Source organism: Paramormyrops kingsleyae, chromosome 15 (assembly GCF_048594095.1).
Source record: "Paramormyrops kingsleyae isolate MSU_618 chromosome 15, PKINGS_0.4, whole genome shotgun sequence".
In the NCBI taxonomy this organism is placed as follows: Eukaryota; Metazoa; Chordata; class Actinopteri; order Osteoglossiformes; family Mormyridae; genus Paramormyrops; species Paramormyrops kingsleyae.
The window spans coordinates 13,015,200-13,033,352 of NC_132811.1; the positions used below are offsets into that span (position 1 = coordinate 13,015,200).

The window sequence follows — 18,153 nt, forward strand, 5'->3', positions numbered from 1 at the left end:
TCTTCCCAGAGTTTGTGATTGGAGAGTAGCGCATCATAAAATGATGAAATTCGCGAGCCTCGTTATAAATCATTAAACCACGTCATCTGCCCATTTTCCTGGAAAATGTCACAACCTTGTTTGATTGAATCGCCTTCTGAAATGGGGAATACATTAGGTGTGAAAAGTACTCGCAGAGAGCTGGGTTGAAGTGGGTATATTTTGGGAAAACATATTCACAAAGAAAAATGGCTTTTGAACAGCTAATGCACTGACAGTAATATTCTTAATAACAAAAGGTTCCTGCCCCAGTCTCTCCCCAGCTGTCATTTCAGTTAAGCACTTTTGCATATTTAATTAAGTATTATCTCATATAATTACCCAGCATTTTGATTATAATTAAATCTGATCGTACATGATTCAATATAAAGGTTATTATGTAGTTCCAAAAAATACTGGAGTAAGATTGTTTTTTGCAGTGGTTAACTAATCGCATTGAAGGTACATCAACTTGGGTGGGATGAAGACCAAAAGGCAGCTCTTGTGAGCATGTTCTTCCTCTCTCCAGGCTGCTGGATCCATGCATGGAATATGCTTTGGTTGGGTGGAAGCTGAGCCCCGAGGACCCTCCAGCATGGCATGCACCCCGATTTGCTCTTCACCTGTCTTGGAGCATGCGAGAGAGCTGAACTCAGCACTTGGTTATCATCTTTACTGCGCAGACCTTGTGCCCAGCTGGGGGGGGGTGTGGTGGAGTGAAGGTTCTGATGACAGAAAGGGAAAGTTCACATCGATAATCGCTCAATTGGCTTTGCTGCTAAACTCAGTAATATTCTGTCACGTTTATGTATTTTGTTTAGAGTAAAGTATACTACCAGTCAAAAGCTTTTGCAGACACTGAGATTTTCTATATTTGCATGTTACTGACTTAACACTTGCTAAAATACACTCAGTTTTCTTTGCCTACAAATAAATTTACAGTATGTGCACCATTTACGTATCTTAATTGGTAAGAAAATGTCATATCTTTGATTCATCAAAGTAACCTCCTCTAGCAATTATAACACTAGAGAAAATTTGAGGCATTCATTCTACAAGGGACATTAAATACTGCTCTGTTTCATGGGATGGAACAGTTAACTAGTGTATTTAAAGTTAAAGGACAGCTTAGAACTATGCCATCACCACACAACCAGTCAATAGGATGTCAGACATTCATTATTACATACTTTTTCCATGTTATAAAGGAAACTTGTTTTATTTGACTTATATTTTCATTTATAGTTGCTCACTCAACTTTTCTATTCTTAACAAGAATAAAATATCTGCAGTTTATGAAATAAATGGAAAAGTGGTAAAAACCAGTGGTGTGTTAAAACTTTTGACTGGTAGTGTAGATAGACTGTGGCTGGGTCAATGTTTGGTGCAAAAGTCAAATATCCACTGCGTCTGCATTTGCTGCAACAATGATTAAGTATTTACAGTTATTTTCTCTGAATTTCAAGGTGGTCAAAGGGATAAGATGGACAGTAGTAGAGAAAGAGAATAGCCTAGTGTTCTGGTTTGATGATTTGAATATGCGCTATGAACTTAATTGGGGGCGGGGGGGGGTGGGGGGGGGTAACGGAGATGATGGGGACACTACTGGCACCACTAATGGGGTGATTGTCCTCAAGGGCAATACCCCCTGGCAGCTAAACTAATTTCTCACAAATTTGTGTCAACCTTGTTCCTACGTGGTCACGACAACATCAATATTCATGACTCTTCTCTAAAAAATTACGTCGCCAGTCAGGGAAAGGATCGCACCAATTCTAGAAAAGGTCATATCCGCCCCACATGAGATTGTGGGACTGTGGGTAAGAAAATGAAAGCTGCAGTATGGGCCAACTGAGAAATGACTTATGCAGAGCAGCAATCTGGAGATAATAAGCATATGCAGAGGAACGGGAGTACACTATTAGGGTGAGGTGGACACTGTCCTTTCACCAGAGGATTTATGATGTCAGAGTGGGGAATTGGAATGTTCTCATGCAGTTTTTTTCGATTGTTTTGGAACATTTTGTGAAACATACTTCGCATTCGCAAGAGCATTTCTCAAAACAGTTTATGCATGTAGCACAACACTATGGTTTAGCTGCAAAAGCCTGTAACTTTTAAACTTTTAAAACAATTAACTCATGTCTCAAAAGCAAATTATTCCACCAATGAATGAGTCAGTACCACCAAAATGAAAAGTACAATCAGCATCTTTTGAACCACGAGAGTCAAAATGCTTAGATGTATTGTCAGTACATCAGTGTATGTTCCTCACGTAAATAATTCTGAATTATAGTCATTTCGCACTTTCTCATTATCACGGACTTATCATTTTTCTGTAGCAAACTAATTTATTCAGACTTATTCATGTCAACGACACCAGATTCCTCATTGCAAGGCTTTACATTACAATATGCAAAGTTCACTTGCTTGCACTCACAGGCATTTCTCAGATCTCAAGACGCAGTACAATATAACAACAAAATAGTCACACTGCACTATATAACACAAAACTGCAAAATGGCAATACAAGAACAACAAAACGACAATGAAATCATGTACTGTAGAACCAAAAACACAATGACATATCACTGTGATTTATGGAAGATATTTTTAAATCATTTTGAAATCTTAGTTAACTGTTTTGCATGTGGAGGGTAACATGACAATCATACATATATAATTCGGGGTGTATATTATTACAATGAGAAACTACATAATCTATCTTGACCAACAAAACCAAAGTAACTGAATATTCTGCCGAATGATGACAATTGCACAAAACCATTTGCATATATGTACTAAAACATCTGGAAATTTGTGTGAAGTGATGAGACAAAATGTTCTGCTGTGCAGACGTGGATTATGGTATGAGGATTACACATGATGTTTTGCAAATGTTAACTGCCATTTGAAAAATGCTCCAAAGCAATCAAGAAAATCTGTAATGACAACTTCCTGCGGGAAATTGGCTCCTAAAGCTCACTGGGGGGAGCAAACATGTTAATATATTTGTTTTCATAATTCTTTCTGTTCCTTGAGTCTTTGTGTGATGTGCTGTGGTGGGGGGCTTCTTTCGATTGGTGGGTGAGCATCAACAGTGGCAATGAAGACTGTACAAGAGCGCTAAGGAGAGTGGGTGTGTGCGTGCCTGAGTGTGTGCTTGTGTCCCACGCTGAAAGAGCAGTGGGCTGGGGTAAGGGGTGGAGGGGGTCGCAGCAGCTGTGTTTGTTGCCCAGATCCATGTCAAAAGGTTCAGGGAACAGTCTGGAAGATCCAGCACTCTCTACTATTGATGAGCTTTATTAAATAAACGCCACCAAGCTTTGCTCTTTATAAGATTAAAACGGCCGTAAACACCCCCCCTTGCATCCCTGTTCCCGTGGGTCCGGGGGATGCCATTGGACCCTGGGGGCCGGCCAGCCACCCATCATGGTGGGACGGCTAATGGTGCCCGCGGCAGCTGTTTCAGGAGACTGCTCCTCCAATGGCCACCGTCTCAGATGGTGCGGGCACCCCCAGGGATTCCCCGGCCGTTTAAAACCCGGGCTGGGGTGCCGGGAGCCCCAGTACACACAGGACGGATCACCGAGGAGACACACGACACAATAAAGCTACGAGGGAGAGAAAAGGGGAATACAGGTAACCCAGGATGCTGAATTTTCATGAATAGATAGATAGATAGATAGATAGTAGTGTTCTGAAGTTTATTGACTTGAACAAACTCAATTCTTCTTCAGTTCCCATTTCTTTAAATCCTCTTTTTTTCCTAGTTTTCCACAAATATCGTGCCTGAAGAAGGCAAACTAATGGAAATAATAATAGCAATCTGTATATTTTTGTGTTAAGTTTATTCTGCATGCAAGGTTTCACAGGTACTTTAAAAACGTATCAAAAGTGTGGATCTGCAGAAGTCTAGACGTGATTTAGCCTGTGAGTAATAACCTTGGCCCGCCTCTGTATTGCCATTATCCCATGAAACCCACATCTTTGTGTAACTTGTCTCTGTTCTGCTTCAGGCTTAGCAGATGAAGTGGATTCAAAGTCGGCGCGGGTGATAATTAGTGAGTCATTTCACTCTTGTCGAGCTGAAAAGCTCTTCACTGTGCCATTAGAGCAGGAAAACTCTGGGGAGGTCATGTCACCACTTCTGGGGAGCAACGAGTTACGGGAAGCATTGTGAAATTACAGTATGGGTTCTTCTAGAATCTTCCGTGGGGGATTTCCATGTGTAGCACTAGGTTCATGAGTTCTTCTCTGCCCAGGCTGATTGGAGGGATTTTCCAAGGCAAACCGATCGCGCAAGATGGAAGCCCTGATCTTGTTGGTGCTGGGCCTGCGTTTGGTGATGGCAATGGAGACTGGGTGAGGGTCGGATTGTGTGACTGGTTCTGTGGTCCAACTACTGCAAAAAGGGCTTCTGGGGATAGAGACGGTGAAAACATTAAAAGAACAGGAGACAAGAACATACTTTACAAAGTGATATGAATGGGTGACTACATGTAGATTAAATATTGACTGGATGTTGCTGTTGACTACTTATGCTTTCAGAAAATCGATTTCTTCATTTCCCTAAAAAAATACACTGGATTGTTTCCGATCCTCACATGGCTCACTTATATTCTGGCTGCTAAAACTGTTGTTACTTGGAAAATCATTTGAGTCTGGACTATTCTTGCTGGAGAGTTCAATTCATGCCCAAGGTATTTGAGGTTTTTGCCAGACCTTTCCTCAACTTTCAACATTTTTGTGTATGTTCCAGGCACTGGTGTGAACACACCGTAGAGGAACAGGTGGAGAGGATCATCTCTCCCCGTCAGCAACATGAAGTGGACTGCTCCACCGTATTTCAGTTCAACCTGCAGGGCTGGAAGCTGGACGTGGACAGAATGCGGCACGAGTTCGGGGGGGATGACGGCATTGCACAGTATTACAAAAAACAGGGTCCTAGGGCATCTTGCTACATGTACAAGTGAGCTAATTTACCATTCCTTATAAATAATTACCCATTCTTGTCAATGGCACTGATTTTAAGAGTATTTACAGTGGTGGCCAAAATTATTAGAACACCTGACAGATCTGAAAATATTGACTTTTTTTTGCCTCCAAAACATGATTTCATTTCATAATGTCCATGAAATATGCAGATGGTTGTGCTGAGCACAACAGATATCAGATGAAGTGAGTCAAACAAGTAATTTGGCTTCTTCTGTGAAAGAACATGATTGTGTGAAATAAGCCTAGCTTGTTTTTTGTAAGGAACATGACCTAAATTTCCTTATGGTGGCTCTATTCTATGGTTTATAGAGCATAATGATGATTTCAACAAAACAATATTTTTTTTTGGAGATGGGCATAAATGCTTAAAAAAATCAGTTTTTTTAACACACCAGCAGAGGCCATTGACAGTGTGTTGATTTGTGGGTTAGGATGCAATGCCTCTTCTCTGGAGGTTGCTGATTCAAATCCCAGAGTTGGCAGAGTGATTTTACCATTGGTTCCTGTGGACAAGGCCCAGATCTGGGGCTGTCTGATCCTGCTTTCTCAATCTGAATGTCACTTTGGATAAAAGTGTCTGCTATATGAACGATTGTAGTAAGTCCCTCCGTCTGAGACCTGTAGTCAGAGGGCCTCCTGGGCTGTCTTCCATCGGTGCATTTTTGTTGCATAGAGATGTAACGGAGGGTACCGCCCGTGTGTTTTCTGGCAGGCCGGAGGTGCTGGAGAGGCAGCCTGTGAACCATACCGTGCGGGGGTGCTGTGAAGGCTGGGTCGGGTCGCGCTGCTCACAGGGTATGCAGACGGAGCACTGCTCTCATGAAGGGGGGCTCAGCTCCCAACCCCTCCCCCTCACCTCTGAAAGGCTACGCTTCAGCTTATGATCAGCCTGAGGAAAAACAACCCCTGAATATTTGTTTTTTAATTCTCTTGTAAATAGCCCTTTATTCAAGACAGATAAAAACTTGTTCAGGTCCTTTGGTTCTTTGGTATTTTTGTAATATACTTCTGAAATACAGCCCGTGAGAGTTATAACAAATCAGACTGTAGAGGAGATGTGTCCAAGTAACTAGCAGAGGCAGGACCAACCAATCAGATGTCTTGGTCCAGCCTCGTCTGGTTGCTTGGAACCACCTCCTCTACAGTCTGATTGGTTATCTCTCTGAACCAATCATTTTTCCTTCTGCCCTCAGAACATTTTTTGTGTTAGTAAAAATTCCACAAGCTGAAATGCAGGGGGAAATATATACACTTTAAGGAACAATGGCACTTGGGATGTATAGCAGAGGTGGACATTTCAGGTCCGGAAAGTAAAAAATCCAGACCAGGATTTAGTTTCAACCAATGAGTTGAGCATAAAGAGTCACAGTTACTGGTTGGTTGAAACAAAATCCTGGTTTGGATTTTTACTTTCTGGCCCTGAAATGTCCATCTCTGATGTATAGTGTTAGACATAGGAAGAAAAACATAATGTCCTCTGTAGAGGACAGAAATGCATTGATGGATAATTTTCTTCTTTGTAATTCTGACTCATTACATGCTATTTATATTTATTTATATTTCTATGTGTCTACTCCATCTTCTCCATCTTACTGCTCTAGGGATGAGCCCAAGAGGAATGTGTTACTCGACGTGGAGCTGTGAGGATTTCCCTGGGGTACACAACTCCTCCTTAATGCCCCTGGAACAGTGCTGCAGCAGCCTGTGGGGCCTCAGCTGGAGAAATGCCTCGGACCACACCTGCCTTTCATGTGCATACACACTGCTGCCTGGTCAGTTGTGCTACAGCGCCGCCCTTCTGGTTTTCCTGGAGCATCGCGCTCTGATTGTGCCATCCATATGCAACAACCTCCAGAAATAGGGGGTGGGCTGATTTTTTTTTTCTTGAGAAGTTCTGCCTTCTACCTTAATTTTACACTGCAGACAGTCTTTTCAACCATTTAGTTATGAAGTGCATTTATTTTAGAAGATACAGAAAATTTAATTAGAAGTTTTATGTAAATACCTCATCGAAACAGGTTCAGCGTGTACAATCAGGAGCAGAATCAGCTTTATTTTCTTAACTTTTCATGTACACGGTGCTTCTCTTTGATCTTTACTAATCAGTCACCAGTTTTGTAAGTCAATAAAAGTGTATATAACAGGCAGGTGCACATATTGCAAGCATGTGCAGACACTGATATAGTGTGTGTCAAGCAAACTCTCACAAGCCGCCATTAATGCTTCCAGCAGTCATGTGACACTGACCTCAATCTGCTCTCATAAACTAATAAAACTTTGATTTTCAGGCACGTTTTACTGAGAGGCTTTCAAAAAGCAATTATGCAAGGTTCAGTGACATATTTTATTGTTTTTATTTTCCACCGTTGTTCAGACAACCGGACTGATTTAAGATTAAGATTAAGATTAAGATTAAGTTTAAAAAACAGCCAATCTGACAACAACATGGTCAGGCTAGGCTAGAGATTTTGGGCCCCATGAAACATATCATATTAGGCCCCAAAACACAAATCAATCCAGTTATGTTGCAAAATTGTTAGGGGTCACTTGGGGTTCCTTGGAAATGTTCTAACTCCCCCTCACCCCCTTAGCTGCTCCCCTGCTTATCAGACACCATCTCTCTGTGTGCACAGGTTTCCAGTCCTACCCTCGGCTTCGTGGGGGGGCCCTAGGGGGGCTCTGGGACACACAGGGCTCTGGGACATGCCTTGCCTGGGGCGGAGCACACTACCGTACCTTCGACCGCAAGCACTTTCACTTCCAGGGCAGCTGCACCTACATCCTGGCCTCATCCATTGAGGGAACGTGGGCCGTGTATATCAGCAGTGTCTGTGACGGCCAAGGGCGCTGCGACAAGGTACCACCTAAAGCCTCGCAAAGCTCATCATTAATCTCCACCACTAACCACTAACTAATCGCTCTGCTCTCCTATTAGTCTCAGACCAGTCTGGCGGTGTCTAAATTATGGCCCCTCATTTGGTTTTGCACCTTTATAATAAGATTTGCAATACTTTTCGCTGAACAGTCAAATGCTAATATGCTAATATTTGGGGGCAGTGTGCGATTTAGTGGGCTAAGTCTCTGTGCCTGTGATTGGAAGGTCAACAGTTCAAGCTTGGCTCTGGCACGTCTGTGGGCCCTTCACTAAGGCCCTTAACCCTCAGCTCCCTCGGTGCTGCTATGGGCGGAGAACAAGATGGGGTAGCAAAAAGAGAATTTCCCCACAGGGATCAATAAAGTGTATTCATAAATATAATGCTAACTGGAGGGTAAAAATGCAAATGATTCCCTGATCCCTGACTTCCTTTACACCTGGGTACTGCTCCCAGAAACCGATATCTATAAATGGCATGACGGATGGACACAGTCGTTAGCAGCGGATAAAAATAGCTCTGCGGCAAATGAGAGCAGATTGTGGCGAATGGTGATGGATCACTGACCCAGCAGTGTCAGGCAAGGCACTGACTGTGAGCCTACACAGACAGCCGGGTCAGTTCTCCGCGTCATGCCAGCACATGGGCACAGCTAGATGCGTCCCCCAGCGTGTTTGAGGAACGTGGTATTCATGTAGCTTCCAGCTGGATAAGCCATTTCAAGGACTTGAACCCATGACCACTGGTTGGAACATTATTAATTGAACAAACTGTTAGTTCATAAAACGTGTTTTCATTCAAACCAATTTCCAATATTCTATGTTCCAAGATGGCGCCATAGATAGCAGGGATGTTCAATAAATAATAATAATAATACATTTTATTTATATAGCACTTTTCATACATTTCTTTGTAACTCAAAGTGCTTTACAGGGAGCAGACAAACAAATGAAAAAGAACAGTAAAAACTAGCAATAAATACATAATAATACTAATCTAAAAAATGACAGCAATTTAAAAATCAATAGTAATAGAAAATAATAATAATAATAAGAAGGTCTAGCAATGACAAATCAGCCAACCACTAAATGCACCACGCCAGACAGGAGGTCCCCGCAAACCCCTCCGATGCAAAATCAGCCCTGCCCAAAACACAACCAGCCCACTGAGGGGAGAGGGGTGTCGACCCCATCCAGCCCCGCCCCCATCAAGTCTCACAAGCCCATAGCCCACGAAACCAAGCCACCGAGCAGGCCCAGACCCCACACGCCAGCACACCAACCGGTACAGCACGCCACGAGATCAGACCACCCGACACAGCCAACCCCGCACGGCCAAAAAGGCCCCTAAATCGTCCAGAACCCAACCCGAAACCCATCCCGCCACACACCACACCAATCAATGCGGCAGCGCGTAGAATCCACGCCCGGCCGGCAGCCCAGCCCCAAAGACACGGACCTGCGGAGATCGATGAGATAGGACGACGCCAGACAGGACAGACACCCACCCCCCACCAGAGGACCAGCCAAACCCCAGGAGCTACCGACCCCGCACCGAAGAGAATCCACAAGGCACCCTCCAACCAACACAGGAACACCCAATGATGGGCCGACCCGACATACCACGACCCAAAGACAGCAACACTTAAAACAAAAACAATCAATCAGAACAAGACATAAAAAGTGATGCAAATAAGAGAAATAAAAAACAGTGAGTTCTAACTAAAAGCCAGAGTATAAAAGTGTTTTAGCTGCTTTTTAAAGATATTGAGGGAAGAGGCCTGACGAATATTTATGGGCAGCTTGTTCCAAGTCTTAGGAGCATAAAAACTGAAGCTGCTTCTCCATATTTCTTATATTTTGCCATTGGAATATTTAACAAGGTGGAACCTGATGATCTTAAGGATCTATTTGGAATATACTCGGTCAGACACTCTGAAATATATGAAGGTGCTTGTCCATTTAAAGCTTTAAAAACTAATAAAAGTATCTTATAATCAATTCTAAAAGAGACTGGTAACCAGTGTAAGTCTGCTAAACTGGGCGTTATATGTTCAAATCTTCTGGCATGAGTCACAACTCTTGCAGCTGCGTTTTGAACAAGCTGTAGTCTTTCAGTTGTTTTTTAGGCAGTCCTATAAAGGAGTGCATTACAGTAATCTAAACATGAGAAGATAAACGCATGAGTCAGCTTCTTAGCATCTTCCAGATTAAGAAATGGTCTTATACGAGCTATGTTTCTAAGGTGGAAGAAGGCAGCTTTCACAACACTGTCAATGTGTGCCTTAAATGTTAAGCTCAGAATCCAAAATAACTCCAAGTTTTTTTACCTCAGTTTTAGTCTTTAGTGCCAGATTTCCCAGACTATTAAGAACCTTTTTTCTCTGCATTTCATTACCAACAAGGAGAATTTCACTATTCAAATTCTTCACAAATAAACAGAGATGCATTGATAGGCCCATTTGATGAGGGGGAAAAATGTAAAAGCTGATTAATTGTGCGAAAAAGAATTCTCGGGTTATTGTTATTTCTGATCATACTTGAGAAATACTTTTGTCTCTCACTGCGTACTGTTTTGTTATAACTATCAATCAACTGTTTAAGGGCATTAAGGTGAACCGTTAATTTAGTTTTCCTCCACAGACGTTCTGCTTTACGACAAGCTCTTTTAAGGTCTAGCACATGCTCATTTTTCCATGGTACTTTCTTTTTAACTGATTTTTTTCCTGATTACTTCTGGTGCCGCTATATCTAGCGCAGTTCTAATATGACTGTTAAAATAAATCACCTTTTCATCAACAGTTAATGTCTCAGGGGGAGCGGGCAATTTGTTCAGAACAAATGCAAACCTTTCTTTTTATAGGGGTGTGGCCACTGGCCTCCTGAATGTGCCCTTCTCTGTCTCTCACCGATTCGAAACATATCATTGACTAATGATAAGTTTGGCCCTTCTGTATGGCCCTGTTTATGCCCCTAGAATCCTAGAATTGCCCCTGTTGTCCAGGATGGAAACACTGATATCCTTTGACTCTCTATGCCTTTTAGGCCTTGCGGATGATGTTGGGGTTAGACCTGGTGTCAATCCATCAGAGAAATGTCACACTCAATGGCTTGTTGGTCCCTCAGAACAAGGCCCTCTTTAGGGGTGGTAAGTTTACTCCTATGGCCATGTTACATCGGTTGATTTAACTGTTTTTTTCCACAGATTTTTTTTGTTTTCTGAAACCTCTGCCATTTCTCAGGCCTGATGAGCCGCTCTCAATGCTGGCAGCCATTAACTCGCACCTGTTTCTTTGTGTGCATCCGCCACATTACGCAGGGGTGAGCATTCATTGGATGGGAGACTTTGTTTTTGTGGAGAGCGGCATGGGGGTTCGGGTGAAGTTCGACATGGGAAACACCGTCCATCTGACCGTCACTGCAGAACACCTCACTGCCACTAGGGGGCTTTGTGGAATCTTCAACAACAAAGCTGACGGTATGAGAATAGTAACACATATTATAGTAACAATGTAAGTATTTCTGCTCCCCAGAGACTTCATTTATTTATTTGTCTTTCTTACCAATGAACGAGAATCACATCTGTTTGGTTTAAATAAATTTCATCATGAGCTACAATAGCTACATCATTTAACAGTATTTTCTCGATTTAACCTGTATGGGTTATGGTGTGGAGTCATTTTTGGGGTTTTTTCCCTCTGATTACTTTTTTCCGCATGCACACAGATGATTTCACCACCGTGTCAGGCACCGTGACCCAGTACGCTGCCAGCTTTGGGAACTCGTGGCGTGTGCCAGATGAACAGTCCGAGGTATGAGGCTGGATTGGAGTTCTGTACTGTGAATGACTGCGAGCCACATAGTGCGCTTAACCCGAGACACTTCCATGCATAGCAGACACATGGAATCAGAGCCTCTCAACCCCCCCAGTTATGTTCTCTGCGCTCTGCCCCCCCGCGCCCCCAGGGATGCAGCGATGCGGCTGAGCTTGGCCATAGCTGTGACATCGTCGGGGACGCTGACCTGCGGCGGGAGGCCGAGGCCGTGTGTCACAGGCTGCTGGCGAGTCCCTTCACACAGTGTCACCAGCAGGTATGAGGCTGATGGCACGTTTGCCCCCACCGGTGCCCCTCCCTCAGTATGGTGCCCTAGGCAAGCTTCACTGCTGGCGCCTCCCGTCCGAGACAGAGAGAAATCGTCGGCACCCCAGGAAGCCGTCTGTGTCGCCTAAAGGGTTCACCCTTCCATTGGAAATGCATGCAAAGAAACTACCTCCGTTACAAAAGCTGTTTGCCCTTCCTGTGCTTTTCAAACGCACCGTTTTGGCCAAGCGGTGGCGCTCTTTGGACCGTGTCTCTCTCTCCTGATCAGGTGGACCCAGCGCCTTACGCGGACGCTTGCCTGTTCCTGCGGTGCAGCCTGAGGGGGGCAGAGCGGGATGAGGGGAGCTGCGACACCCTGGCCAGCTACGCCCGCGAATGCGCCCAGCAGCATGTCAGCCTCAGCTGGAGGGGTGCCAGACTTTGCGGTAGGTTGTCACAGCAACGGAACCTTGGCTCACCTCACATTAGACCCTTATAACCCCATGACTGTCTCTCTCCTCCTCCCCTCCAGAAAGGAAGTGCCCCCAGGGGCAGGTATTCTCTGACTGCGTGTCGTCCTGCCCCCCCAGCTGCTCCTCCCCACTGCCCCCCATGTCTGGCCAGTGCAAGGAGGAGTGTGTGAGTGGTTGCGAGTGCCCCCCTGGTCTATATCTCCACCAGGGTGCCTGCTTGCCCCGGGAACAGTGCCCCTGTTTCCACCGCCGCCGTACCTACCGACCAGGCGATGCCATCCGGCAGAGGTGCAACACCTGGTTAGTCCAGCTGTCTGTTTGCTCCTGTGTGTGGTCACATCTCCCATCAGTTAGTCACATGATTAAAAACTGCCCAACATATGTTTGCCTGCCCTCTGAAGCTAATCACTGGACCATAACTGTGGTCTTTATGTACAGTGCGTGGGATCAGGCATCAGGTCTGGAACATATTTTTTTGAGACACAACGGATACTATGTGTGAATGTCCTCATCCCTTCTCGATTTTGGTTCTGTCTCTCAGTGAGTGCAGGGCAGGGCACTGGCAGTGCTCCAGTGAAAAGTGCGCTGCGCAGTGTACCCTGCTGGGGGCGCTGCAAGTCACCACCTTCGACGGGAAGCGGTACAGCGTGCTGACCGGCGACTGCGGCTTCACCGCGGTGGAGGTGAGGAGCGGCCTTATGGTACAGCTGTGGTATTTCCAAACCGTAAAACCCACGGAGTTAATAGTGCCCCATCTGACTGTCCCTCTGCAGGACTTTGTGGACCATAAGCTTCTGGTGACTGTCCAGGCTGGGCCGTGTGCCTCAGGAGCGGGGCAGGGGTGCCTGAGGGAGATGGCCGTTACTGTGCTCCGTACCTCTGTGACCGTCTCTGATTCCGGTAGGCAGCCGTTTTATAGACCCAACTGAAACCTTTTGGCAGGGGTGTCTGAACAGCGTCTCCAAGTTACTGTAGGTTACATTACTAAATGAGGGAGGCAGTTGGTTACTGAGAGGAATGTATACAGGGGCTGGGGCTCAGCTGATTGGCCCCCAGAGTGCCTCCTCGTCTGTCACTCCCCAAATTAAATCATTTAAATCATGTATGAATCGTGGCCCCTCATTTGCTACCCACCTTAAAAAAAATCCTAGAATCGCCCATGGTTAGTGATGGTGAACTGAGTTATTTGTTTAATATGACTAAGATCATTGACTCTCTGGATGTGATGCAAGCAGACAAGTCTAGTCTTCTCTCTAGATCTATAAAGCTGTCAGGCTGTCCCTTTGAGGTCTACGGTTCTACCCATGTGTGTAGCACATGTGTATCACCACCTATTTGTTATTGCCTGCTAAAGGTGCAGTAACCGTGAACGGCCAGAGGATGGCGCTCCCTGTGGTGATGTCAGACCTGACTGTGCGGCGCGCCTCCTCCTCCTTCATCGCGGTCCAGACATTTGGCGCACAGTTACTGTGGTACCTGGAAGGACCCTATGCCCTTGTCACACTGCAGCCGGGATTCGCCCACAAGGTGTGCAGTCGTCCACAAACCAGAGAGCTGAAGCATTCAGTGACATTTCTGCCAAAATCGCAATTGGAATGGTGATCAAACACCTTCAACCCTCCAATCCCAGGAGGTGTCAGGAGATGTAGAACACAACCTGCAGAGATGCAATTAAACATCCTATTATATACAAAGGCAAAAGTGTAGCTAAGATTACAACCACTCCTCGGTTGTAACAGATAAGCAAGATGGCAAAATTCCAAATCACACTGTTCCAATTTTAACATTTGAGTGTCATTCGGGGGGCAGGCAGGTGCTGGTGTTGCTACAGATGGCAGGAGGAACAGTGGTACAGCAGCAAAAGTACAGTGTTCTAAACCCCTGGGTCACTATCCGGTTATAGAATTCTGTCTCCACGTTAGTCCAGCTTATAGCTCTGATCACATGGTGCTCGTTCAGACTCTAACTGCCCTCCCGCATGTATGTACAGGTGAGAGGGCTGTGCGGAACCTTGACGTGGAGTCAGCACGACGACTTCACCACCCCAGAGGGCGACATAGAAAGCGGCGTCAGCTCCTTCGCCAGCAAGATGACCCTGGGCGGCTGCATGCCCCCCTTGGGGGTGTCACCCGACCCCTGTGTCACCTACCCCCAGAAGAGGCAGCAGGCGGGGAGTGTTTGTGGCATCATCCAGAGTGGCGTGTTTCAGGTAGGGGAGGGGGCAGGGACAGAGAGGACTTGGCTTTAGTCAGTGAAAAATAAACGTTTCATTTCCTTTGGTTGATGCTGCACGTGTTTGGGATCATTTATTTCATTATTACATTGCGTAAATTAAGAATTATTTAGTATTCATCACTTAATGCCCAGATTATGTTCTGTCCAATAGGACGACAGGTTACTTGTGTGCGATGCAAACATCATATATATGTATGCAAACCTATATAGTTTCTTTGTAAGAGAGAGAGTACACATTAAAATGATAACAAAAGTACAGTAACGTAAATACATTAATGCTTAACACAGATGTTGGTTATCATTATCAAGTGTTGTGAGTATTATAAATTAGATGTGTTCTGTACCATTTTATGACTGACAGCGCAATTGCTTTGCTTGCACCAGCTGCATGTGGTGCATTACAGCCTCTTACGTCTGCTGCGTCCTGTTAGAAACAATAAGGATTTTCCAACTCTGTTTTAACCTTATGGGACCTCAGACGTATACTGTATGGGGACGGACGTTATGCGGACGGACGTTAAGCGACACATAACTGTAATAGTCTCTGAGAATCTAAAAAAACTCCAGTCTACTCGCAGGCTTTGGATGATTTCAGGACTGCGCTTAAATTAATAATAGTAATGAAGTCGTATGAAGAGCACATTACCAAAACTCACTCAGTCCATGGGATACATTTGCCAAAAGATTTCTATGTACTGTGTGAGTTATGGAAATTTTATGAAAGTCCCCATGTCCCCATGAGGACAGAGATTTGGAAATTTGCTCTTCATATGGTCTAACACAGGGGTGCCCAACTCCAGTCCTGGGGGGCCAGAGCCCTGCACATTTTTGGGTTTCCCCTCATTTAAACCACCTGATTCAACTCCTTGTGCTAATTACCACACAGTTCCTGAGCTGAATCATTTATGGTGGAACAGGGAAAGAACTAAGCTACACAGGGCTCCGGCCCCCCAGGACTGGAGTTGAGAACCCCTGGTCTAACAGAATGTTTCCGTGAGCTTTGAAACCGAAACTGCAGTTGCTGTTTAATTAGGAATGAATCCAACTTGGTAAATTACCAGATTTAGTAGCTGTTTGTTATTGCTTTGAAATTCCCAACATGGCCGCCACCTGTTCTGAGGACCCTCTCTCTGTCCGATCAGCCGTGTCACGATGTGGTGGAGCGGGACCCCTACATACGCCTGTGTCATGCGAAGGTGTGTGGCTGTGCGCCGCAGAGCCAGTGTCACTGCACAGTCCTCGTCGCCTATGCCCGGCACTGCGCCCAGGAGGGGGTGCTTGTAAACTGGAGGAATTCCACCTTCTGCCGTGAGAATCTCTGCGCATCCTTTCTGTTGCTCTTTTTGCAGCTATTGGTGTTTGAATATGTACAGAAGGGCTGGGCGATAACACATCGATATTATATCGCAAATGCACAATAATCACCAGGGCTTCAGATGACAGGCAAAACCTTTGGCCAGATGCCATCTTTTCGGTACTATACGGACGTTTATTTACACCTATGATTTGTTAAGCAGATTAATAGTATGGCTAAAATGTTAATGAGATGCATTTTGTGACACCCAAAAGTTAGTAATCTGCTTGAACTTGGCATATCTTTAAGTTTATTAAATTCGGTTAGTGGAGCACACCACATAATACTGTTTTCAATAGGAATTGACATAGCGGTGATGAAAGGAACGGCTCAGCAGCCATGACATCTTTTAAAAGAGGAGATCTTGTGGATAAACAAGGTACAAATATGTCGGTGGTGTGGTGGTGCTTTTTGCAGTTCAAAGTGTGACACATCTATTGAACATAAGGATATGCTGAATTTATACTGATTACTAATCATTTTTGGCCATCATAAAATGCCTCATTAAAATTTTAGGTGCACTACTAATCTGCTTACCAAATTGTGGGCGTAAATAAAAAAGCTGGCATCTGGCTAAATGTTTGGCCGGACACTGTTTGGTCGTTTAGATACACAAGACATGATAATTAACTATTCTCGAGCTACTATCACATGGACAGCCCACTCCATGTTGAAGTGCGAGACATGGATCTTAATCACATGGATCTTAATCATGTGGATGATGATAAATGGCAAGTATTATACACATGGCCACTCTTAATAGAAATGCACCCTATTCGTGATATCACTTTATGAACTTAAAGTTATCTTATAATTTGCACAGAATTTAATGGAAATATAATTAATTACAGTCTTAAAAATCCGATGTGGTTTTGGGGGGTAAGAAAGGGTCCGAGTACTGAGCCCTGAGGGACTCCTGTTCGCAGGAAGTGTTGAATGAAAGGTTCCAAGGTAGTCCAGAGCAGTCTGTGTGAATGTACCTTGGAACCACCGTACTTCAAGAGATATTTTATTAAAGCTCAGTTGGTAGCACTGGTGTCTCACACCTCCAGGGATGGAGTTTTGAATTTCACCTCCTTGGTGTGTCGAGTTTTGTATGTTCTCCCTCAGAAACATTAATCAATGCTATATCTCAGTGTCAGTAGTTGATAGGGTCAATGTACAGTATGACGTCAATGTCCCTCATTGTCAGTAGTAAATGGTGTCATTGTTCAGTGTCAGTGTCCCTTAGTGTTAGGAGTTGATAGTGTGAGTGATGTTTAATTTCGGTGTCTCTAAGTGTCAGTAAGTCATGGTGTCAATGTTGTTCAATGTCCCTCAGTGTCAGTGGCTATTATGCATTTCAGTCCACTGATGGCACTCCCCCCCTCCCCCCCCAGCCGTTCAGTGCTCGGGGGGGCAGGTGTACCAGGAATGCGGCCGTCCATGTGGGGGCTCCTGCGCAGACCTCCAACAAGGCTGGAGCTGCCAGGGGGAGGCGCCCAGCTGTGTACCAGGCTGTCAGTGTCCTTCGGAGCTGGTACAGGATGATCATGGACAATGTGTGCCTGCTGCCTTGTGCCCCTGCGTGTATGGGGACAGGGTCTACCAGCCTGGCAGTACCATCCAGAACAACTGCAACACCTGGTATGTAGACCAAGCAAAATCAACAAGACTCCAGCTAGTTCAAGGTATGGTTTAATTCGGCCTGCAGCTCAGCTAAAAAGGTCTTTATTTCTATCATCTGCTGACATGATCTAGATGGATTTAAGAAGGTTGGCTTTACGTCCTTTATCAATATACATTTGTTTCAAAGCTGTGCACCTCTTGTTCCATTCTCTTTTCTGTACAAATGTTAAAACAAATTATCCTCTTTGTGTTTGAACCAAGACGAAATTTGCCGATATTAATTCAAGCTGCAAAATGTTCCTTCAGAATACTCCCTTTGTCTTCCTTGACGAGTTGTACCTGCTGGCCTTCTCCCAAGCAAGCGCGATACAGGCACTGGGTAACGGATCATAGCTGGCACGCCGTTTTTTATCGGTGCCATGAACCCTGAGACGATTCTTATCTGAGTTAATGAACTGAGAAGATGAAGAAGTGGCCAGATGACTAAGCAGAGCGCCGACCTTTAACGCCAAA

The 18,153-nt window shown here is 44.8% G+C and overlaps 1 protein-coding gene across 1 annotated transcript in view; it reads left to right on the forward strand.

The window, feature by feature from the left end:
- The first annotated feature begins 4,055 nt into the window (after positions 1-4,055).
- Positions 4,056-18,153, forward strand: part of sspo (SCO-spondin) — a 75,625-nt gene continuing 61,527 nt past the window's right edge. Inside the window, exons 1-18 of the mRNA XM_072699986.1 lie at positions 4,056-4,082; positions 4,284-4,383; positions 4,781-4,990; positions 5,729-5,811; positions 6,618-6,788; positions 7,650-7,873; positions 10,934-11,036; positions 11,208-11,366; positions 11,615-11,700; positions 11,855-11,980; positions 12,260-12,416; positions 12,503-12,743; positions 12,985-13,126; positions 13,217-13,343; positions 13,798-13,970; positions 14,434-14,652; positions 15,821-15,986; positions 17,412-17,658. Coding sequence (XP_072556087.1) covers positions 4,325-4,383; positions 4,781-4,990; positions 5,729-5,811; positions 6,618-6,788; positions 7,650-7,873; positions 10,934-11,036; positions 11,208-11,366; positions 11,615-11,700; positions 11,855-11,980; positions 12,260-12,416; positions 12,503-12,743; positions 12,985-13,126; positions 13,217-13,343; positions 13,798-13,970; positions 14,434-14,652; positions 15,821-15,986; positions 17,412-17,658 — 2,693 coding nt within the window. The 5' untranslated portion in view covers positions 4,056-4,082; positions 4,284-4,324. The remainder of the gene's footprint in view (positions 4,083-4,283; positions 4,384-4,780; positions 4,991-5,728; positions 5,812-6,617; positions 6,789-7,649; positions 7,874-10,933; positions 11,037-11,207; positions 11,367-11,614; positions 11,701-11,854; positions 11,981-12,259; positions 12,417-12,502; positions 12,744-12,984; positions 13,127-13,216; positions 13,344-13,797; positions 13,971-14,433; positions 14,653-15,820; positions 15,987-17,411; positions 17,659-18,153) is intronic.